The sequence below is a fragment of the Vulpes vulpes genome, chromosome 3 (genome assembly GCF_048418805.1).
Source record: "Vulpes vulpes isolate BD-2025 chromosome 3, VulVul3, whole genome shotgun sequence".
Lineage (NCBI taxonomy): Eukaryota > Metazoa > Chordata > Mammalia > Carnivora > Canidae > Vulpes > Vulpes vulpes.
Window position 1 is genome coordinate 23,053,839 of NC_132782.1, and position 22,901 is coordinate 23,076,739.

General features: G+C 38.6%; 1 protein-coding gene across 1 annotated transcript in view; it reads right to left on the reverse strand.

Annotated features, from left to right (window-relative positions):
- The window catches only part of TTN (titin), a 274,354-nt gene that overhangs the window by 75,681 nt on the left and 175,772 nt on the right, over positions 1-22,901 (reverse strand). Inside the window, exons 224-265 of the mRNA XM_072752064.1 lie at positions 21,964-22,087; positions 21,172-21,438; positions 19,404-19,501; positions 18,626-18,794; positions 18,262-18,528; positions 17,895-18,161; positions 17,528-17,806; positions 17,026-17,434; positions 16,796-16,920; positions 16,425-16,691; positions 15,393-15,662; positions 15,000-15,302; positions 14,606-14,908; positions 14,156-14,343; positions 13,937-14,051; positions 13,546-13,830; positions 13,291-13,442; positions 12,299-12,446; positions 11,970-12,147; positions 11,542-11,663; positions 11,160-11,447; positions 10,751-11,047; positions 10,404-10,590; positions 9,924-10,039; positions 9,528-9,827; positions 9,034-9,333; positions 8,839-8,944; positions 8,547-8,743; positions 8,158-8,463; positions 7,785-8,063; positions 6,905-7,204; positions 6,485-6,787; positions 6,012-6,374; positions 5,395-5,697; positions 4,958-5,257; positions 4,216-4,512; positions 3,827-4,111; positions 3,447-3,740; positions 1,925-2,224; positions 1,501-1,809; positions 1,216-1,406; positions 399-828 (exon numbers count right to left, since the gene is read on the reverse strand). Of these exons, the coding sequence (XP_072608165.1) occupies positions 399-828; positions 1,216-1,406; positions 1,501-1,809; positions 1,925-2,224; positions 3,447-3,740; positions 3,827-4,111; positions 4,216-4,512; positions 4,958-5,257; positions 5,395-5,697; positions 6,012-6,374; positions 6,485-6,787; positions 6,905-7,204; positions 7,785-8,063; positions 8,158-8,463; positions 8,547-8,743; positions 8,839-8,944; positions 9,034-9,333; positions 9,528-9,827; positions 9,924-10,039; positions 10,404-10,590; positions 10,751-11,047; positions 11,160-11,447; positions 11,542-11,663; positions 11,970-12,147; positions 12,299-12,446; positions 13,291-13,442; positions 13,546-13,830; positions 13,937-14,051; positions 14,156-14,343; positions 14,606-14,908; positions 15,000-15,302; positions 15,393-15,662; positions 16,425-16,691; positions 16,796-16,920; positions 17,026-17,434; positions 17,528-17,806; positions 17,895-18,161; positions 18,262-18,528; positions 18,626-18,794; positions 19,404-19,501; positions 21,172-21,438; positions 21,964-22,087 (10,387 nt within the window). The remainder of the gene's footprint in view (positions 1-398; positions 829-1,215; positions 1,407-1,500; positions 1,810-1,924; positions 2,225-3,446; positions 3,741-3,826; positions 4,112-4,215; positions 4,513-4,957; positions 5,258-5,394; positions 5,698-6,011; positions 6,375-6,484; positions 6,788-6,904; positions 7,205-7,784; positions 8,064-8,157; positions 8,464-8,546; positions 8,744-8,838; positions 8,945-9,033; positions 9,334-9,527; positions 9,828-9,923; positions 10,040-10,403; positions 10,591-10,750; positions 11,048-11,159; positions 11,448-11,541; positions 11,664-11,969; positions 12,148-12,298; positions 12,447-13,290; positions 13,443-13,545; positions 13,831-13,936; positions 14,052-14,155; positions 14,344-14,605; positions 14,909-14,999; positions 15,303-15,392; positions 15,663-16,424; positions 16,692-16,795; positions 16,921-17,025; positions 17,435-17,527; positions 17,807-17,894; positions 18,162-18,261; positions 18,529-18,625; positions 18,795-19,403; positions 19,502-21,171; positions 21,439-21,963; positions 22,088-22,901) is intronic.

Here is a 22,901-nt window from a genome sequence, read left to right on the forward strand (position 1 = left end):
TATTATTGAAAAGTTAACATTTTACTTTTTGTTGAACTCCAGCTACAGGGTCTGTTTAGAGATGGAGATAATTTCCATCGTGTCTAATGGGATAGGAGTTTATTTAAGGTATGGGAGCAGAGAGGAGCTTATAGTCTAGGGTCTTTATTATGAGTAATCATAGGTGATTACTCATAAATACTAGGCTTAAATCAACAACTTAAAAACTATATGCTTTTATGTATGTGTGTGTAGTATATATATATGTATATGCACATAAATGTACTTCTGATACTTTAAGTATGGAATTTTTACTTTAATAAGTAATTTGGCATAGAAAAATACAAGAAATCTAAGAGCAGAATTATGCCTTTAGTGGTTTTGCTCTTTGTAAACTCCAGAAATGGGAGTGTACTTACAGATAGGATCTCCTGCAACAGCTGGATCTGATGGTTCACTGGGAGGGCCAACTCCCGCGGCATTTATTGCCATTGCTCTGAACTGGTATTTAACACCTTCAATCAAGCGAGGAACGTTAAATTCCACGCCTTTCAATCCCACTTTGGTTATCGGTGCTCGGCTAACACGTGACCAGTAGGCACCTCCCTCTTCTCTCTTCTCCAGCCAGTAGCCAGTAATTGGAGAACCGCCGTTGTCCAGAGGAGGAGTCCAGCTCACTAGCATCGACCCTTTTGTGCGCTCCAGAACTTTTGGTTTTCCTGGAGGTCCAGGAGGGCGGAAGGGATCTTGAATGACCACTTTATCTGATTTGCACTCATCACTGATTCCATATTTATTCACTGCCCTAACTCGGAACTCGTACTGACCATTGGGGATAAGTTTCCAGACCTAGAAATGAGATGAATAATGATTTCTTAAAAACAACACACTTAATGTTGATTTTACTATTTTAAAATTCAAGTTATTTTGGTAAGCAAGATTATGAAAATCTATAAAATCAAGTAAGTATATAGTTTGAAAATACATAGACTCAAATGTGAAGAAAGCATTTAAAAATATGTGTCTCTTGTACCTAGTAGTGGATCTCTCAAATAAAAGAGAATTGGCTTACCAAATAGTATTTACCGAGTGGCCTAACGTGCATGGTGCTAAAAATTACAATAAATCTTTTCATGTGCAGTTTTGAGTTTAATCATTAAATTCTAAGGTTTTGCCAGAAGGGTGTTAATTTAGGGCCATGTCTTTTTAATGGGTACAAGAAAATATTTAGTTTACCCCATATCTCTTCTCTACAGCAGTGTTGGTGACTTCCTCCCATTCACTTTTCTTCCTGCTTGCATCACGTTTGTCAATGATATAATGGGTGATTTCACTGCCACCGTTGTCTAGAGGGGCATCCCATGTCAAGTAGCAGGATTCAGCTTTAATGTCAGTAACAGCAAGATTTCTTGGTGGTGATGGACGATCTGGAAAGGAACCAAGAGAGGAGAATGGGAATGAGAAGACAATTCTTAAATAGACCTTGGGCTTCATTTTGATCTGAGAAAACAGGTCCCTTACCATATACTTCCACATGAACGTTTCGGAACACTGAGCCCAGGCGATTGGAAGCAGTAACCGTGTAAGTGCCTTTGTCTTCCCGCACTGCTTTGGGAATGATAAGCTCTGTCTTTGCCTCACTCCGGGATACTTCTTCCTTAGTTATCTTAAGTGCATCGGTGGGCTTTTCGATCACAGTTTCATTCTTGGACCACTCAATCTTAGGCATTGGAAGGCCTGTCACATCTGCAGGGATGTTAACGGGCTCTCCCGCCTTAACTTTGATAGTATCTCCTCGAACAGACAGGCGCAACTTAATAGTTGGAGGCACTGCAATGAGAAGGGAAAGGAAGAGAAAAACAAAAAAACCATAAGGGATGTTTGCTCAACCTCTAAGATAAAGGCAGCACATCAAGTGCCCTAAAATCATGCTCAGATTGCACACCTTCATCATCTTGTATGACCACATTCAGAGGCAGGGATGGTTCACTTTCGCCAATTTCGTTGACAGCTTTGACACGGAATTCATACATTTGGTGCTCATCAAGATCTTCAACCAGAAAAGATGTGGTTGGGCAGAGTCGTTTGTTAACTCTTTCAAAGTCGGGTTTGTCATGACGCCGTTTTTCAATGATATAGCCTTGGATGGGGCTGCCACCGTTACTGCGGGGCTCTTTCCAGTCAAGGGTAATAGTGGACTTCGTCCTTTCTGTGTATGTGAGCCTCTCAGGAGATGTGGGAGGACCTTTAACCAGAGGCAAGTTGAAATGACAAGCATCAAGTTAAATATTCGCATAAGAAATAGTATTTCACTTTAAATTAATTATGTGAAAATCAGGTTTCTGTTTGGCATAGTAACCTTACATCCATCTTTAAAATCCTTCTAAAAATATATCAGTTACCAGAACTATAGGCATTATAATAGGCAGACTTTTTCTTAGCAAGCTTTACAGCCTAAATTGTTGATTAAAAATAAATTGAAGGGCAATATGCTTTTGTTATCTTTAGCATTTTCTGTCTTTTACACATCTGTCACTGGGAAAGTTTCTAATCCTGATGAAGTGGAAGAGACAGTCTGTGGAGTTTTGCTTTGGATGACCAGCTGAGATCAAAGTGTTTCCATTATTAACAGACAGCAGATATGTCTACTGAACACGCTTTGAACCAAGTTGCCTCTAAGTGTGGGTTTAAAATGGAGTGGAAAGAGAATTTATGTAATGCCGCTGTAGTTTTGTGCCCCAAAGGACAAAACAAAGAATACATCTGAATGCTCAAACAACACCTAATTCTTTTCTATTGACTATTATTGCAACCAGAAGCAGAGCTTTGTGGTGGAAGCTCAGCAATCTTCTAATACCTCTGGTACAACTTGAGCTCCAGTGGACATTCTTGAGATGAGCTATCATGGTGAAGATAGAATTTTCTTTTTTTGGTTGGTAGGGAGGTGGTGGTGGAAGAGGAATAGCGCCTCTGTCTTTTGGTGAAATGGGTCATCCTCATAGATTTTTGCTTTCTTGGATGGGATGTTAGTATGCATTTATAAGAGTGTGCAGTTTGAGGGTTTCACATTTGTTCATTTTGCTTATGGAGATTTCCTTTGGTTGGATTTCTGTTCTTTTGAGAGCTAAAGGAAAACTGAGGCATTTATCATAAGGCTGTCATCTATTCTGTAATATTTTAAAAATAATGAACTCCCTTTACTTAGGTATTAAATGAATTACTCCAGTGTATTCTATTGCAGAGAGATTCAGGTTTTTCAGTACACAAAACCATACATGGATTTGTGCAAAAATTACATTGAAATGATAGCAAATATGGTACTCTTATTAAAGTTGCTAGTTGTTATTTGTTTTACTTTTCTTATCACTCTCTAGCTATAGATCATTGGACTGTTGGGAGTTTGAAGCCATAAGGCTCAATAAATAAATGACAGAGCTAGAAGCAAAGACAATGAAAGCTGCTTTTACCTAGTGGATCAACTGCAAGAATTGGTCCTATTTCAACAGGAGGGCCACAGCCAAACTTGTTCTTGGCAATCACCCGGAACATATACTCTTGTCCCTCAAGGAGACCTGTGATGTCACATTTAGATCTCTCGGTCTCTATTGGTTGTCTCCAGGTATGCATCTTCGCATCTTTTCTTTCAATAATGAATCCTGTGATTTCACTTCCTCCATCATCTGCTGGATCAGACCAGTTAAGCAAACACATCTTCCTATTTGTTACGACAGGTTTTAAGTCAAGAACTGGTCCAGGAACATCTGAGAAAAAAAAATAACATAAAAATCAATGCGATCAATTGTATCACTTCCAAAAACCCCATGAAAATCCATGTAACATTCCTTACCAAAGACTTCTACTCTGGCTGCTGCAAATTTGGACCCACAGCTGTTGGTAGCTGTAATCACATATCTTCCATGATCTTTTCTCAAGGCATTCTTGATAATGAGCTCAGATTTTGTTCCAACATTCTCTATTACAACACGGTCTTTATCCAGCTCCCCTTCTTCTATGGTCCATACTTTGGTAGGCACTGGACGACCAGTTACCACAGCTGGAATTCTAAGAGTCTTTCCAGCCATTATTTGTATTCCAGCCTTGACAGAAACATCCAGTTCCACAGTTGGAGGCTCTGTTATAAAGAGAACAGTAATACATTAAGCCCAAGAAAGGGGGCGGGGGAAATCCCATACTAGGAAAATATCCATAATCTTATTCATGTAACTTTTAAGTTACCTTGTGGTTCAGCCACAGTCACAGGTCCTGTCTCCCCTGGTGGTCCTTCACCTGCAGCATTGACAGCACTCACTCGGAGTTTATAATCGGCACCCTCTCGGATTTCTTTGACAGTGTACTGACGGACCTTGATCATCTTCTCCGTGCAGCGTGACCATTCATTTGTGCCAACCAGCTGCTTATCAACATAGTAGCCAACAATTTCCCCACCACCATTGAAAGCTGGGGGTTCCCATTCTAGATCAATAGTTGTAGAGCTTGTGTCAGTGACTCTTGGGACAGGTGGCCCAGGTGGAGCTAGAATAAATGTGGATACACAAATCAAAACTCGCTGAAGATTTTAAAATGCACAATACCTTACTCTATCCACCTTATTTCCAAAATGCATCACCTATAATATGGGTAAGTACTGTTTTATGAAACTTTTAAGTTATATGTACTGATGTTTAAAATTTTTTATTGTAATCTTAATATGCATCTGTAGTCATTGTTAGTATTTTGCTTGATTTTTTGGGCAAGTTTAAGGTATACAACATGATGACTTGATACATATATTGCAAGATGATTACTACAATGTTAGTTTATACCTCCACCCTCTTGCACAATTACCATTTTTTTTGGTAGCTATAACATTCAAGATCTACTCTCTTAACAACTTTCAAGCATACAACATAGTACTTAATTCAGTAATTTAATTATAGCACTGTGCTGTACCCTACTCTCTTTGTAAGAAATTACTTACAGATTGGATCACGTGCTGTTTTGGGATCTGAAGGAGGACTGAACTTTCCAGGTCCAGCTGCATTTTCGGCACATACTCTGAAGACATAGGTGAGTCCTTCTAATAGGCCTTCTACATTGGTCTTCAAAGAATTCAGAAGGCTTCTGTTGACACGAGACCAATGTGTGCTATTAACCTCCCGTTTTTCAAGCCAATAACCCAAGATGGGACTTCCATTATCTTTTGGTTCATTCCATTTCACTAGCATACTGTTGCTGGTAACATCTTCTACAATGGGCTTATCAGGTGCATCAGGTGGTTCTGATAAGAAAAAAATGCATATTTGAATGAATTCTCCAGTGAATTTTGATATAAAAATTCAAGGTTATAAGCTATGATAATGTATATACCCATGCATACGATAAAAAGGCAAAATGTAGATGCTAAAAGAACCTTACCAAATGGATCTTTAGCTATAAGTGGCTTTGAAACACACGGTGGTCCAGGCCCAAACCTATTTTCAGCTCTTACTCGAAAGAGGTACTCTTTTCCTTCAATTAGTTTTGTCACTGAATATTTGCAGTGTCTAAGTGTTGCAGTGATAATAATCCACTCTGAGTCAGGTTTTGTCTTGTCTTTCTTTTCCAAAGTATAGTTTATAATTTCACTGCCACCATCATCGAGGGGTGGTTCCCATTTACAGAGGACGGAGTTCTTTCTAATATCTTCAAATACAAAGTTGATTGGTGGTCCTGGTGTATCTAATATTTTGAAAGACAGCAGTGATTAAAAATTTGCATAGAAATGGTTGCAATGGAAAATGTAAATGTTAGCATGCACCTTTAACATAAACTTCTGCTTTTCCTACATCTGTCTTTCTATCACATTAGCTAACAAATAATAAGTTTGGTTGATTTCGTTTAGATAGCTGGGAGGAAAAAATGGGACTGAGGAAACCTTGCTGAAGCTATTTCCTACTTCTCTCCCCTGGCCCGGCCCAAACCCCATTTTTATGTTTTACTAAAACTCTTCTATAGACTTTCTTCCATTGAGAAGTATAGTTTTACCTACTTACCTAGCACACTGACAGTACAGGGAGCTTTAGCAATACCATGGTCATTCTCAGCTTTGATCATAAACAGGCCATGGTCAGGTCGGATTGAATCTCGGACACGTAGCTGAGACTCTCCTTTTTTACTGTTGTCAATACTCAAACGTTCTGTCAGAGGCAGGACAAATGGTTCTTCTTCTTGAACTTCACCCCTCTTCCTCCTAACTGTGGGTGCTACTCGCTTCTTAATTTCTTCGGGTGTAATGACTTTTTCATCCTTTAGCCACGTAATAGTCGGGTAAGGTGACCCAGAGATGGTTGCATCAAGTGCTATTTCATCACCACGTTTCACTTCGAGACTTGTTCTCATAATGACCTTCGGGGCATCTGTAATGAATAAAAACAATAATTGTTTTCAATTCTGATCAAAACATCTGACAAAACATTCTCTTTTATTGTACATTGGGAAAACAGTAAGCCCATTAAACAAAACTCACCAATAGGATCTACAGCTTTGGTTGGAGGAGTGGCCCGAGAAGGTTCACTAATGCCAGCAGCATTTTCTGCTCGCACTCGGAATTGGTATTCCTTTCCCTCTTCAAGTCCTTTGGCTGTGTAGGTCAGGACTGGTACTAGGTGTTCATTGCACCTCTTCCATTTGTCTTCACCCTTAGCAATCTTTTCTATGATGTAACCCATTATTTTGCTTCCTCCATCGTACAAAGGTGGCTTCCATGTAATAGTCATTGCGTTAGCTGTAGGATTATGAACCTCAACATCTACAGGTGGATCAGGGGGCTCTGGAGAATAAGAAAAAAAAACCTGTTAATATGTAGCTGAATAATATAAACTCATCTTTTTAAAATAAAAAATTGCATAGTAATTCCCAGCTATATTATATCCATGCCCAAACTTACGCTTTGGATCTTGAGCAATGACTGGATTTTTCAGTTCAATATATTCGCCTCCACCGATCTTGTTGACAGCTTTAACACGGAAGAAGTATTCACCATTTGGTATGAGATCTTTTACAGTCCAAGACAGTTTGTTTTCACCAGACATGACTGGTATATATGTCCTCCTCCCAGCCTCTCTGCGTTCTAGGACATAATGAAGGATTGGGCTTCCACCATCATATTCTGGAGGTTCCCAGGTTAATTTACAAGAACTCTTGGTCACATCACTTGCTTTAATATCTTTGCATGGTCCAGGTAGGCCTATTAGAAATAAAATGATAATTTTTATTGTAAGATGAAAAGTCAGCATGTTATAGTACACTCTTTTTCTAAATGGGACCATCCACATCTTGGGTGGGATAATCTTTGATGTGCTGGAGTATCCCCCCTTTACACTGCAGGCCATTTAGCACCTTTGGCCCCCAGTTACTAATGGTCAGTAGGTTCCCCCTCCAGTCAAACTGCCCCCTCCTTAGATTCTGCATGGGACAGAGCAGAAAATGTTACTGATTCTGGTGAAAACACTGGGAAAAAAATGCCAATACAATTAATAAATGAATACTGGCAATTTAAGCATTCTTTGGGTATACTATATTTTTTATTTAGTACTTCATGTGCCAGTTATTACAACAGAAGTAAATTAGTTTAATCAGAATTTTACTAGCAATTTCACATCTGTAATTGCATCGTTTCTCATATGGAACTTAGATACCATCATCTGGAAGGACACTTAGTTTACAAACGGTCAACTCACGAAGCCATTTATATTAACACTGCCAGGTGAACTAGTTTCCTCAACACATGAAGAAGAATATCTGGTATTTCATCAAAGAATGATTACCTATGACTTTGACATTGATTGAGCCAGTTGCTGAGCCGAGCTTATTCTCCAGCGTAATGGTATAAATTCCAGCATCTGCATGGACACACTTGGGAACTTCAAGGTGTGCGGAGATGTGATCATTCTTCATTGTTAATCTATCACTTGCTTTGACTTCTTTGCCATCTTTATGCCAACTAACAGTTGGAACTGGGACAGCTCGGAAGGGGACAGGAATGCTTAACTTTTCACCTTCAATAACAACAATGTCATGAGTCTCCATATCAATTGTTGGCTGGCCTGTAAGATATCCAAAAGAGGATAAAAGATATGTCAAAATAAAATGTGTAAGCAAGGTGTGTTTTAGTAATTATAAAAGAAACTGTGTTCTTACAGTCTGGGTCTTTGGCAACCACATTTTCGGAGATTTCAGATGGCTCACTGACACCCACAGCGTTGACAGCTCTTACTCTCAGGACGTACTCCTTGTCAGGAACAACGCCTTCTTCAACTTTGAATTTCAAGTCTTTTATTGGGCGAGAATTAACTCGCATCCATTTCTCAGTGCCTACTGGACACATTTCAACATGGTATCCTATAATAGGACTTCCACCATTTTTCTCTGGAGGCTTCCAGGCAATGGCAATGTGCTTTCTCCCAGCATCAGTCACATGCAAGTCAAGAGGAGGTGAAGGAGGACCTGAAAGAAGAGCGAAATATCCACATCCACGATCTCATCATCAAGCTCTAGACAATATCTTTTGTATAATCGATACTACTTACCTTTTGGATCTTCAATTGACAGGAGTTCTGTGGGTTCACTTGGGTGACCAACTCCAGCTTCATTTTCTGCCCGAACCTGAAATTGGACCTCTGTTCCTTCAATGACATCAGTTACTCTGAAGTTACAGTCAGGGCCTGCGGTCTTTCCAGCTTTCACCCAACGGGTACCTAACTTCTCTTTCTTCTCAATGATATATCTATTGAAGTACAGCATTTCATTAGGATTCATAGGGAAAAAAGGTTAAGAATTTTTAACTGAGTATAAATTATTCTTCATGAATTAAAATTTTACCTCTGTATTGGTCTTCCACCATCATTTTTAGGTGGTTCCCACTTCAGGTCAACATGTCTCTTGGTTACATCAACCACTGCCAGAGCGTAGGGTGGACCAGGGGTGGCTAGAAGCAGAATATTCAATGGTTAGAAAATCTAGAGGGAAAAGTGATAATCCACCAACAATGGTATTACAAAGATGAAGTTAGCATACTGAAGGTGTCTTTGGCCAGGACAGAGTCCTCAATTTCACAGTAGTCACTTTGTCCGATGGCATTTTCTGCAGCAACTCGGAACACATATAAAGAGCCCTCTGTCAGTGGAGTTACTGTGCACTTGGTGTCCTTGACAGTTGTGTCCACTGTTTGCCAGCCTTTTCGCCTCACGTCTCTCTTTTCCACAATGTAGTTGGTGATAGGGGACCCTCCATCTTTCTCAGGAACTGTCCACTTTAGGTCTGCTGTATTTTTTGTGATATTAATAACTTCAAGCCAGCGAGGTGGTGATGGAGGATCTAAAGGAGAAAAAGATAATTTGATTCTTTCTATTGTCCAATATTTAATCTTCACTGAATTCTCTCATAGTCACTAGGAAATCACATGGCAAGGATGAAATGATCTAGTAATGAGTTTTTCATATTTTCTCCTATTGTAGTTCTCAGATATGTTTCAAAGAATTTACACACCCTAAACATCAAGAGTAACTTACATAGTTTTTCCCTACAAAGCACAGGGTCGCTGGGTTCGCTGGGCTCGCTTTCCCCAGCCTTGTTCACAGCTCTAACTCGGAAGGAGTATTCTTGCCCTTCCATGAGACCAGTAAGCAAATGCTGAGTGGTGGGAACACCTTCAGCCACTCGGACCCAGTCCTCTGTTCCGGTCTTTAGCATTTCAATGATATAAGAATCAATCTTTGCCCCTCCGTCATGTTCTGGCTTTGTCCAATTCAACATCAGTGATGTTTTGCCTACATCTTTCACAGTTGGTTTTCCAGGAGGCCATGGAGGATCTGCAAACCAATGAAATGAAACCATTTATTTAGGTTTGTCAAAAAAGGAATCAAGAGAAGCTTCAAAATAACCACAGAAAAATATGTAATTAATACCTATGGGATCCTTTATTAAGATTGGTTCAGTTGATCTACTTGGTTTTCCAGGTCCAGCGAGATTTTCAGCCAACACACGGAATCTGTATTTTTTCTTATTGGTGAGACCTTTCACTCTGAATTAGGGACGAAGTATGAATTAGATACCATGATAACAGAAACCTCTGTGTATTTTACATAGAAAGGACTAATTTATTTAAATTGTAAAAAAAAAAAAAACTGATATTGAAATTTAACTGAAAATATTTCAACATAAATTTAGATTTGGTCAAGTGTACCAATGTAATTATAGTATCTATAATAATGGTCATTACCATAATATACTGAAACACCACTTCGTAACTTAAAGTCAATTATTTTATAGTAAAGAAACTAAGAGATGTGTCCTTGAGTGGAATTTGTATAATCAAAAGGAAAGGTAAAGAATGAAAAATAGTATATACTGCTATCTTAACATTTTGGTGGAGATATTGGACATACCTATATGTTGTATCCTTCACGGGCATCTTATTGCACCTGACCCATTTATCAGTGTCAGGATCTAATCTTTCCACCCAGTATCCAGTGATTGGGCTGCCGCCATCATCGTCTGGCTCACACCATGTGAGAGTAACTGCATCTTTAGTGATATCAGAAGGTTCTAGGCGAGTTGGAGGTCCAGGTGGATCTATAGGTAGTATGATGATTGATATAAATGTTAAATGTCCCATATATAGTTATGACACCCAAATTCAAGTTTGACAAAAGAATCTTTTATTTTTATTTTTTATTTTTTTACAAGAATCTTTTAAAAGAACTTTTTGGCCAACTATTAATGAGAAACTTACCAAACTGATATTTAGCTGTTATTGGAGAGGCCTGAACCGGTTCACCAACACCATACATGTTTTCTGCAGCGACTCTGAAGATGTATTCTTTATTGGGTGTTAATTTGGTTGCCTTATAGTTTGTATCCTTGACAGTTGATGAGAGCTTGTGCCACACTTCACTGTCAGTTGCCCGTCTCTCCACAACATAGTTTGTGATTTTAGATCCACCATCATCACGTGGTGGGTTCCATGTTAGAAGGCATGATTCATTGGTCACTTCTGTGACATCAAAAGCAGCTGGTGGTCCGGGTTTATCTGTGAATGACATTATACACTCAGGAAAAAAAAAAGCATTTTTAAATCATGTTCTATTTTAAAAAGTACCTGAAGTGAATTTGCCCATTTTTTAAATGCCAGCCTCTCTCACCTAAGACATTCACTTCGACCACAGCGGTGGCCCGACCACAGACATTTACAGCCTCGATGATGTATGTGCCAGTGTCGCTTCTCTTACTATCGAGGATGGTCACTGTGGATTTTTTAGGAACGTTTTCAATGGTGATTCTTTTGTCCTGCTTCAGAAGCATATCAGCCTTTGTCCAAGTTATTTTAGGTTCAGGTTTTCCAGTTACAGTGGCAGGAAGTTCGATCTTAGTTCCTGCTTTTACAGTGAGACCAGCAAGGAGCTTCACATCGAGGAAAATTTCTGGAGCCTCTAAAATTGGAAAAGATTATTTACGACATTAGCAGGTTCAAACAGAATTAAAGGTGGAGGCCTGTTTAAAGATACAAAAATCAAAAGTAAATACCCTGTGTATCCACAGCTTGGATTTCATCCGTGGGTTTGCTTGGTTTGCTAGCACCTTGCCGGTTCAAGGCCTTCACACGGTAGGCATACCATTGGCCTTCTTCAAGACCTGTCACTTCCATTCTATCAGAAAACAAAATAGAATATTTTACTATAATGCACATAACCTACTGTATTCATGATCTTTCTAAAGGTTATACCTACTCTTGATACAATGGTACTATTCCTTAAATTAATTCTGGATTGCTTCAGTATTGTAACTAATGAGAGCCTTCAAGAGGGGATATGTTCAGCAACACTTTTTAAAACTGGATAGGCACACCACAGGAATTCTCAGTAAAAACAAAACAAATAGACTTTCTAAAAGAAAAACCCTCATTTTCTCAAGATGAAATATATCCTCTTTGCCAAATAATTCTAAAAACTTACTTTGTGTCTGCAACTGGTTCTCCACAGGCAACCCATCGATCAGAACCACGTGGACATTTTTCAACTATATAGCCTTTGATGCGTGAACCACCATCATATTTAGGCGGATCCCATGTTAGGAAGATACTGTTGGCTGTTCGATCTCTCCATTTAACATTCTCTGGTGGGTCAGGTACGGCTATAAACATTTTAAAGATGGTCAGTCTTAGATAGGTCATCCATGAAATCTCCATATTGCCAACCTGTGCGTTTCCCCCATAACTTCAACCTCTGGACTAAAGAAAAAACATCTAAGAGGCTAGATAAGAAAGCATCAAGAATGTACTCACTTGCAGGAGCTGACATATTTACAGGTTCATCAACATATGCAGGTTCTCCAGGACCACACTTGTTACAAGCACAGACTTTAAATAAATACTCTTTTCCTTGAACAAGATCAGGAACTGTGAATTCTAGGTCAGTCACCAAGTCTATAACCTGGGACAAAGAAATACAATTACTTGTTTCCCAAAAACCCTTTCTCCAAGTCAAACAGATTTTTACTGAGCAGGGATACACACAGAAATTGTTTTTGAATGATAAGGATTATTTATTTCATATTAGGGGGAAAGTTGCAGAATAAGACACAATATTTGAAACTTAATATATTAAGGTAAAGCTTTCATAGTCTATACACATTGAAAATGTGGCAAGTATTGATCTTTTCCACCAGATTTGTTTTTAGAAATATGATTTAAAGATTTTTTTAACTTATTAGAGAGGGGGAGAGGAAAAAGCAGGCTCCCGGCTGAGCAGGGAGCCCAACACAGGGCTTGATCCCAGGACCCTGGGATTATGACCTGAGCCAAAGACAGATGTTTAATCAACTGAGCCACTCAGGCTCCCCTAGAAATATTACTCATTATTGCTTTTTTACCTTGACTTAAAATGATAAGTAAATAATAGTAATAAACTGAGGAGAAAAAAATTGGGCTAATTAAGATAATCTAGTGCAATGAGAAGTCTGATCACCAGGGGGTCAGGTACTCAGTGTTCTTAGGATGGCTTATAGCTCAATAGGTCATTTTAGGTACTTACCAGGTACCAAATGAATAGGTTAAGTTTTATTTTTTTGTAAATTTAGTAGAAAATTTGGTAAGGCAACAAAATAAGGCAGTTATACCAAATCTTGGCTGAACTACTTCAGGTAGTTCATTTAAAAAAGAGCATTTAAAAAAGTTTTTGGTTCTTTTTCAGCAAGGCATAGTTAAACCGTATAAGCTTTGCTGGGCTTTCCCCCACTCTTTTTTCTGAAATTGGTGTGTTGCTGCTTAAAACTCACTTTAGTCCATGTTTTCCGGCTGACTTCTCGCTTTTGAACAACATATCCAGTTAATGGACTTCCTCCATCATCATCTGGTGGTTCCCAAGTCAAGTGTACCGAGTCTCTGGTTATCTCACCAAATTTCAGTTCTTTGGGTGCACTTGGGCGAGCTGAAAAAAAAAATGCAGTCAGAAATCAATATTGGTAACAGCTTGAACCAGTATTTGTTAATACTGTCAAATCACCTTATGTAACAAAAATTTAGTTCCTTACCAATTACATTGACGTCAATCTCTCCAGAAATTGCTTTCACGGGATTTTCTAATTTTAGTGTATAAATGCCCTTATCTGGACGTTCACTTGGAGAAATGACAAGTTCAGCGTAGGCAGATATGGTTTTCATTTTCACACGGTCCCCTGCTTCTAGTACTTTATCTCCAAAAGACCAGGTTGCATGTGGCCTTGGATAGCCTGTACTTGGAACCAGGATCTTGATCGGATTCGGGACAATAACTTCCAGACCATCTTTAAATGCACTTAAGTCCATTGTTGGTTCAACTATCAAGAAGAAAAATTAATGAGTTTCCCGTACCATATTTAAGGCCCTGGTACCATGAAGTAGCTATGTGTTCTTCTCAAATCTAAAAATAAAATATTCACTTACCAAATGCATCATCAGCAGTCAGAGGACCAAGAATTTCAGATGGATCTGAAACACCAGCTTCATTTTCTGCAGATACTCGATACAAATACTTGTTTCCTTTTTGTAATCCAGTAACCTAAAGTTATGAATCAACATTTGTAAAAAAAAAAACAAAACAAAACCCACACATTTAAGTCCATGATCATACACTGAATATTATTGTAGATGCAAATTCCCTACCTTGTAGGTCAGTTCAGGGACAAGTTTCTTATTGCAACGAATCCAATTATCTTTTCCTTCTTCGCATCGTTCAATTATATATCCCAATATCGGGCTTCCTCCATCTTTCAGAGGAGGCTCCCATGTGAGCTGAACTGATGACTGAGTCTGATCTGAAGAACTTAGGTTCACAGGAGGACTTGGTCTCTCTGGAATGGAACAAAGGGTTGGAGCACACCACTGAATTCAGTGACAATTTATTAAAATAATGTATGATCAATTCTATCATCTCCATTAAAATCTCTGGTTTATGGAATTCATTAAAAAGTAGGCACGGTCTGGATTTCTGTGATTTTGTTCACATCTTTTCTGATGTCCTACCTTTTCATTAACTTCATTTTAATAACTAACAGGCCTAATTTCTAGATTTCATGAAGTAATTAGTTTCCTCCCTTTTTTTGATGGGCTTACCAATTGGATCAGCAACTTTGACAAAGGGTGTGGCTGCACTTGGTTTTCCAACTCCAATTCGGTTTTGAGCTCTGACCCGGAAACTATACTCCTGTCCTTCCACCACATCAGTCACAGTTGCAGAGAGGTCTTCAGCTCTCACTGTCATGGCAGTGTCCCATCGGATAGAAGTCTTATCTCTTAATTCGATAACATAGTTTGTGATCTCAGCTCCTCCATCATACTCTGGTGGCTCCCATGTCAGGGAGACCCCAAATCTGTTTATATCAGTGATGGCGACGTTCAAAGGAGGGCCTGGTACATCTGGATTTCATCACAGAAGGAAACACGGCTTTGGTTAAATCGGGTAAAAGCAAAGATCAGCTAGCTTGTAACTTACTGGAATACTTCTTACCATATTTACTCCTTGCTTCCACCGGGTTGTCAGTCTCTACTGGCTCACCAGTGCCGACTCTGTTCCTTGCACTGACCCGGAAGAGGTACTCGACTCCGCCTTTTTGAAGTCCAGTGACAGTAAACTCACAACTCTCTGCACGGTCCGTGGCCAGAACCCACGTCTTCCTTTTGATGTCACGTCTTTCAACGACATAACCGATGATTTTGCTCCCACCATCTGTTAATGGTTCTTCCCACCCGAGGCTTACTTCACCATCAAATGTTTCTGTCACTTCTAAGTTACGTACAGGCCCGGGGACATCTGAAATTTGTGTACAGAATATTTTTTTAGTGTGTTACCATGCTTTTAATTGTGCTTTGCCAATCAAGTCCAAATGATTCAAGGGCTTACCAATAACTCTTAAATTGATGAATGCTTCTGCTTTTCCATGTTTGTTCTGAAGCACAATTTTATACCTCCCTTTGTCTCCTTTCTTAGCTTCTAAAATTCTGAAAGAAGTTTGTTCAGCTGTAGTATCAACAGTTTTTGAAGACAGAGGTTCATTTTCTTTAAACCACTCAGCTTCTGCTTTAGGGTAGGCGTCATAGGGCACCACCATCGTCAGAGGCTGGCCAACATCAACCACAAGATCTTGATCACCTGTCTTGATTTTAGGTGCAGCTAGAGAGAAAAAGGACATATGAGTGCTTTTGAGTTATGTCGTACAGCCCAGCTATACCATAGCTCCTTGACTATGCATTTGCTGGCAAATATTGATTACATATTGGAAGTTTATCACAATAACTTGAGAGCAGAGAACACTAACTGGCTTAAAGTTCTCATAGCTTCTTTTGCAAATTGTCAGACTCGAGAACAGAGGATTAAGGTGATATAAAACCATAAAATCTGCATTCATTGCCAAAAATAATAATGGAGAACTAAATATAGTGCAAAACACATTTGTTTTTTAAAGTAGGCACGTCACTTAGTTCGAGATAAACCAGGCAAAGTTTTGAGGTACAGAGGGAACAGTAATGGCTTTTTCATAATCACACCCCATAAAATGTCTTGCAAGCTTGAGTGAGGATGAGAACACACCTAAGAGCCCCACAGGGGTTTGGAAAATAGCAGAGACTAGAGCTTTCTCTAGGTCTGAGTTTTTTGGGGATGACTTCCAGGGCAATATGTTAATTCTAGGAACTAATGAACAAGCCACCATGTGCCAGCACCTGCTCAAGGTTGTAGCATGGAAAGAGGAATGCTATCAATTACCCCTTACTTGGGACACTTTGTGATATGAGACGTTAGAATAGTTACATGCGGACAGTGCCCAACAGAAATAAAAGTCTTTCACAAGCATCATCTCATTAATTGTGGAATCTGAAACTCACAGAGTATCTGTGATATTGTGAGGATATTTGAAAATGAAAGAAAGGGATTTACCTGCGAGTTCAAGCTTAGCTCTGGCTTCTTTGTCTTTGGCAATAAATCTATATTCACCCTGGTCACGAGGTTGAATATTACAAATCTGTAGCCTGTGGATCTTTCCTTCACTCATCATCTGGTGTTTGTCGCCCTGAACAACCACCATGTTATTTCTTAGCCACTGAACTTCCACCTTATCTTTGTTGAGCTCAGCCAAAAAGACAACGTCGGTACCAGGGGCTTCCAGAATATCTTGGGGAGGCCTGATGATCTCAACGGGGATTTCTGAAGAGAAGAGGTAAAATGAATACAAACATGTTCATAGTTGGGTTAACAGCCTTGAAACACTGGTAGTAACATTAAAACTTGTCCTCTCACTCAGTACGTACCTTCCACGAAAAGTCTGGCTCGAGATTTTCTGTCTTCTACTCCACAAGCATATTCACATTCATCATCCAGGCGGCAGTCTTTTATAATGAGTCTATGTGTACTTCCTTCTTTTTCAAATTTGTATCTAAGAGAAGAGGTCGAATTATTGGTTAGCTTGCAGTAATGATCACTACGTTGTCAAACATACGCAGATGGCTACAGAAATAGAAATTAAGATGCTTTCACTTACTTTTTGCCTTCTTTGATTTCTCTCCCGTTTCTGTACCATTTCACATTAGCCTTCTCTCTGGAGAGCTGACAGGAGAAGACCGCATCATCGAACTCAGTGACTGTCTGGTCTTCTAAGTGTTCTATGAATTCCGTAGGAGCTTCTATGATCAGAAGCTCGGCAACAGATTTATCTTGTCCAGCAGTGACAATGTATTCACCCTCATCCGGGAAGCCACAGTCTTTAATGATGAGAGAGTGTTTGTATTTATCAATTCTGTATATGACACGGTTGTCAAAGGCCACCTCTTCTCCATTTCGGGTCCACTTCAGTGTTACATTGAGACGATTGACCTTGCACCAGAAGGTGACAGTTTTCTTCTCCATTGTTTCAATATCTTTAAGAGGCTCGATAATCCTAAGGTCTTCCTCTGTTGTAAAGGAGAATAATCCTGTTGATTTCAACTGTTTCCACAATAGGTACTGACTTAAAAATTCTTGTTAATTCCATATAAGTGACTTACCTTCTACTATTAGATTAGCAGCGCTCTTAACATTTTCACCTCTGTGATTGGTCAGAGACACACTATAATTGGCTTGATCATCTAACCGAGCATCTCTAATTCTGAGAGTGTAGACCAGGTCTTTTTGGAGAATAATGTATTTTGAACTATCAAATATGGCCTCTTCATTTCTGAACCATTTGGCTTTTGCACCTTCCGTATTGACTTCGCAGTTGAAAACGACTTCTTGTTGTTCCTTTACACGGGTGTCCTTAAGAGGAACTATGATCCTGAGTTTTTCTGAAAGCAACCAACAATTCTTATAGCATGAAGAAGGACCAAAGTAGAGACAACTGTAAGTAAACCCAAGAGGCAAAAACAAACTTACCAATCACTGTCAAGTGTGCTGCTGCTCTGGCGGCCCCAACCATGACTACATAGGTGCCCATATCTTGTAATGTGGCATCTTTCACGACCAAGATCCTCTTTTTGCCATCAGCAATAATGTCATATTTGTCTCCAGGTTCAAGTGTCTTATCATCCCTCTTCCACTGGACTTCGAAGTTCTCCTTTGATATGGAGCAGACGAATTCAGCCTTTTCTCCTTCAAGTACTTCAAGGTTTTGAGGCTTTGAGATAAATTCGGCAGCAAGTTCTGGAAAGAAGCAGTTGCACGGTATTAAAAACTTCAGCATTTGTACCGTAAGTGCATCAAGTGTGAATTCTGAAAATATTATTTATTATAGTTTTCATACCGTGTACTTTGACTTTGCCATCAGTTCGAGAACTTGGGAGTCGGCAGTTGTAGTTGCCAGCATCCTCAAGATGAGCATTCTGAATGATCAGGATTCTCTTTCGCCCATCGGTAAGTATTTCATATCTTCCTGTTTCGATTATCTCCTCATCTCCTTTGTACCAAGTCACTTCTGCTCCAGGCTTGGAGACTTCACAAACCAGTTTTATGGTGTCTGTTTCACTAACTTCAATGTTGCCAAGATTTTTTGTAAAGACAGCTTCTTCTGCTGCAAGAATAGTAACAAGAACAACATTGAGTCAAACTGAAAAGAAATTTTTTTTTCCTGGAACATATACTTCTGCAGAGAAAGACTTCACTCTTACCCAGGACGGTGAGCATGCCAGAAGTTCTTGCTGTCCTGACTTCACAGGAATATTCTGCTTCATCATCCAGGAGACATTTGTTGATGACAAGAATGCGTACTGCTCCCTTAGAGATGATGTCATATTTTTTGCCCTTTTTAATTTCGGCACCATCTTTAAACCACTGGACCTATATTGAGATACACAGATGCTTTATCAGTTTTCTTATTGCTCCTTCATGTAAGGTGTCCTTAAGAGGAACTAGGATCCTGAGTGCTTCTGAAAACTACCACCAGGACTATGTCATGAAGATGAACCAAAGTGGTAAATAAAAGTACAACGTAAACCCCACAGGGCAAGGACAAACTTCTTCAGTTATTGTTAAGTGAGCTGTTGTGGTTCTGATATCAGTTATTAAAGATAATGGGATCATGTAAGTTGAGAGCCATAGAGGGCTTTAGATATGCAGACTAAGTGCTTGTTAATGAGACATATGAAATTGCAGATATTTGTTCTTAGCCTAAGAAAATAGCAATTTCATATGGCCCAAACCAATAATATCTAAATCTTCTGATTGTGAGTCCATTGTTCTTCAAGTACTAGTAAATGAATAATACTACAAAGAAAACGATGAAATCAAGTATGTATCTCACACCAAAGTAATAATCTTTAATCTAAAGGCAAAGTGATAATCAGAGGTAGATTTGATTCACTTTCTTTTTTTCCCCCCTGTTTTGTCTAGGCCAAAAGTAGACAAGGTAACTGGCAACACAAGAGAGCAACCACACAAGTCACAGACCTTAGCATTTTCTCGGGAAATTTCACACTCAAACCGAGCCATTTCTTTTTCTTTAACTTGAAGATCAGTGAGTGGTCTTAAGAATTCCACATGAGGAGCTGTAAGAGAAGGTCATCAGAATTCAAAATGAGGTTTCTGGCAATTTACTCTGACATTACTGTGGTATATATTAAGAAAAAGTCTTTTGCAGGGCTTTTCCATCTTAGTAGGCTACAACGGACTTTGAAAGCACTTGGAGCTGCCATTCATGTATGTATGGTACTTTGCTCTTATATTTTGCATATCTCTGTAGGTTTTATAAAATTATGTGGATACTGTATGTCCAACTGATTATATCTGTATATCTATTACCTATCAATCGCTAACAAGGTTTTCCTGAATGATGGCTAAAAGAAAAATTCTCATTGATACTTCTTCAGCATTGAAAGCTGATATTGTCAAAGGAAATACCAGTAGCAAAGAAACATTATTTAAGGCAGGTTATACAATCTTTGAGAAATTAGCAGAATTCAATGATCACGCAGCTTGAAGTGCTATAACCAGTCTTGCCTATGGCTAAGAGGCATGAGTCTGCAATTGAAATCACACACACTTAACCTTTTTCTTTTCTTTTCTTTTTAAAATCAGTTTCAAAGATATCACACGTGAGTCAGGCATCTATTAGTGCAACAAAGCAATGTGTTCATATGGGTGGGTGATTTTCAGGATTAAGTCAGCAGATGCATAGGATCAGAGAGCCGCCCCCTTGCCCCTCCTTTTAGGGCTTCTGGTGAGTCCTTCCCAGGATGATCATTCTTGATCAGTGAAATTCTGGGACACAAACGCTGGTCAATAGGCTTGAAGATGTGTTCATTGTGGCTGAGCCTTCTTGGAGTGGTGACAAAGTAGATGACAAAGGGATCAAGGAGACCCAAGAAGCTACTCTGTCATAAGCTAAAAGCAGAGCGACCACAAAGACAAAAGAATAAAACACAAGAAGCATGGAAGCACAATCAAAGCCACTATTTTGTAGCTGTTGACAGATGGGAAGCAACTAAACCAAACAGCAGCTATAGCACAAAAATACACACTGATAAAATGTTATCACTGGACAAATGAATGAAAAAATGAGTTAATGTAACATTTAGAAAAAAGATGTATTTTTCACCAAAGGAAGAAGTAATACTAAAAACCATTAGAGTTCTCTTCGTTCACAGGACTCCAAGAATCCAGGCTTCGCTCCATCTTATTATCCTTTCTTATTTTCAGAGATAGCATTGTGTAAGCGGGCTTTATCATATTATAGCAGACTTTAGCGTGATCCTATTCGAACTGAAATTTCATGCTCATTTTCTAGTTGTTCCTGACACCTGAGAATTCATTTCTTTCCAAGTGGAAATTGCTTCTTTCCTTCTTTCCTTTTTTTTTTTCTTAAATAAAAACAAAATCATGACTCCTTTCTTGTCTCTTTCATTCAATTTGTCCTTATCTGTCAGGATATTCCTATAGTAGGTTTACACCCATAGACAAAGAGTACCTCTGCCCACTAGTCAGAAACATGGTAAAAGTGATCAATATGTCCTTATCAGACCAGATGGAGTAGAATGATTTTTCTTTTCTTTTTTTTTTTCTTAAACAGAAAAGATCAGGTTATGTCAGTATTGATACTATAAGTTGCTAAGAGATGCAGTTAGGCCAAGAACGGCATGCAAAACGTGGCAGGGCTTTTTTGTTGTTGTTGTTATCAAAGAGTTGCAAATGAAAAGTCCTGTGTAAGAAGAATACTTACGCACGACGTTCAGGTTACAGGAAGTCTTAAAATCCTTAGCATCACAAGTGTATGTTTTAATATCCTCTGGGGTACAGCCGTGTATAATAAGTTTTCTGACCCTGCCATCAGCAACAATTTCATACTTCTTGCTTTTGAGAATTTCTGTCCCATTTTTGAACCATTTCACCTTAGCATTTTCTCTGGATACTTCACACTCCAATACTGCAGTGGCTTCTTCTTCGACCGTCTGGTCCTCAAGGGGCTTAGTGAACTCAACGGGGGGTTCTGAAAGAATCACACTAATTAGCCAAGGTATTTTTCCTTTCCTTCTCCAAGAGTTTGAGCACCTCCTCAACTTTCTTCTGATATCGCCAGGCCTTTTTCTGCTTTTAAATTTCATTTGTAAGTTTTGATTCCACTTGGATGCTTTCCTCTAATAATGATGTTTCATCATTATTTATACATACAGAGGAAAGGTGTTTTAAAAAATATGAAACACCAAGGACATAGTAGCCAAGTCTTGGTTAATAAAGTGGTAGATACCCAGTTTGATAATAATTCTTCCTCCAGCCATTTATTGAAAGCCAACACAAATGGTGGGGATAGAAAGAGGAAGTAAGACATATTCGAGTACATTTTGACTCTCTCTCTCTCTCTCTTTTAAATAGTCTGTGAACTCTTTTGTTAAGGCAAAAAAGTAAAATTTGGATATTTGGTGGATTTTAATGATCTATGGTACTCATCATTGAGAGTTGACATCATTTCTGAATATCTACATTGTATGTGTTTAAAAATAAACCTTGTAATCACCTTTCACAAAGAGGTTGGCATGAGTTTTGAAATCTTTTGCTCGTAGTTGGACTTCTCCAGCATCTTCTAATTTTACATCCCTCAGTGTAAGGGTATGAACTTTTCCTTCTGAACGTGGGACCACCTAGTTTTTTTTTTTTTTTTGAAAAAGAAAAAAAAAGGTGCAGTTTAAGACTCTATGAAACAGCAACTCAATACAGACACAGACACATTTAATTCACTTAGGTCAATAATTTGAAATAGAGCTTTCTAAGTTGTTTTGTAATCATATATGGAGTGCATATGCCTTTGAAAATGATTTTGACTAGTAGTTTGGAATCTTTTAGGGATGTCTTAGGCTTTCCTAGTTCCCTTACATAATTACTAGGTGGCTTTTTATGTTGAAATGCCCAGGCAAATTTCTGTTTATACTTATGTATATCTATTTATATAGATAGGTAAATATTTTCTTCCATTCTGCTACTGAGTTTATATATATATATATATATATATATATATGAAAGAACTTCAAAAAGCTAAAATATGAAAGGAAGGAAAAAGATAGATAAATATTTTCTTCCATTCTGCTACTGAGTTTATATATATATATATATATATATATATATATATATATATATATGAAAGAACTTTAAAAAGCTAAAATATGAAAGGAAGGAAAAAAAACTACTGCATATAGTAGGCTGTAATATCATGATCTTAGAATATTGAGACAAAGGCTGCCCAACTGTTAATATCTGGATGAGGAATTCTTGTTCTAAATGCAACCTTAGGTGGTTTGAAGAGGCCGTCTGCAGGAAAATGCCTTGTCCAAAAGAATACACCACATTCATATGGGTTGTCATTAGGTCTCATAGTCGTGGCTTGTACAACTGAAAATCAACTTACAGATACAGGGCCATCTTCACAGTAATAATGCTAAGCTCATCGGAGCTTCCTCT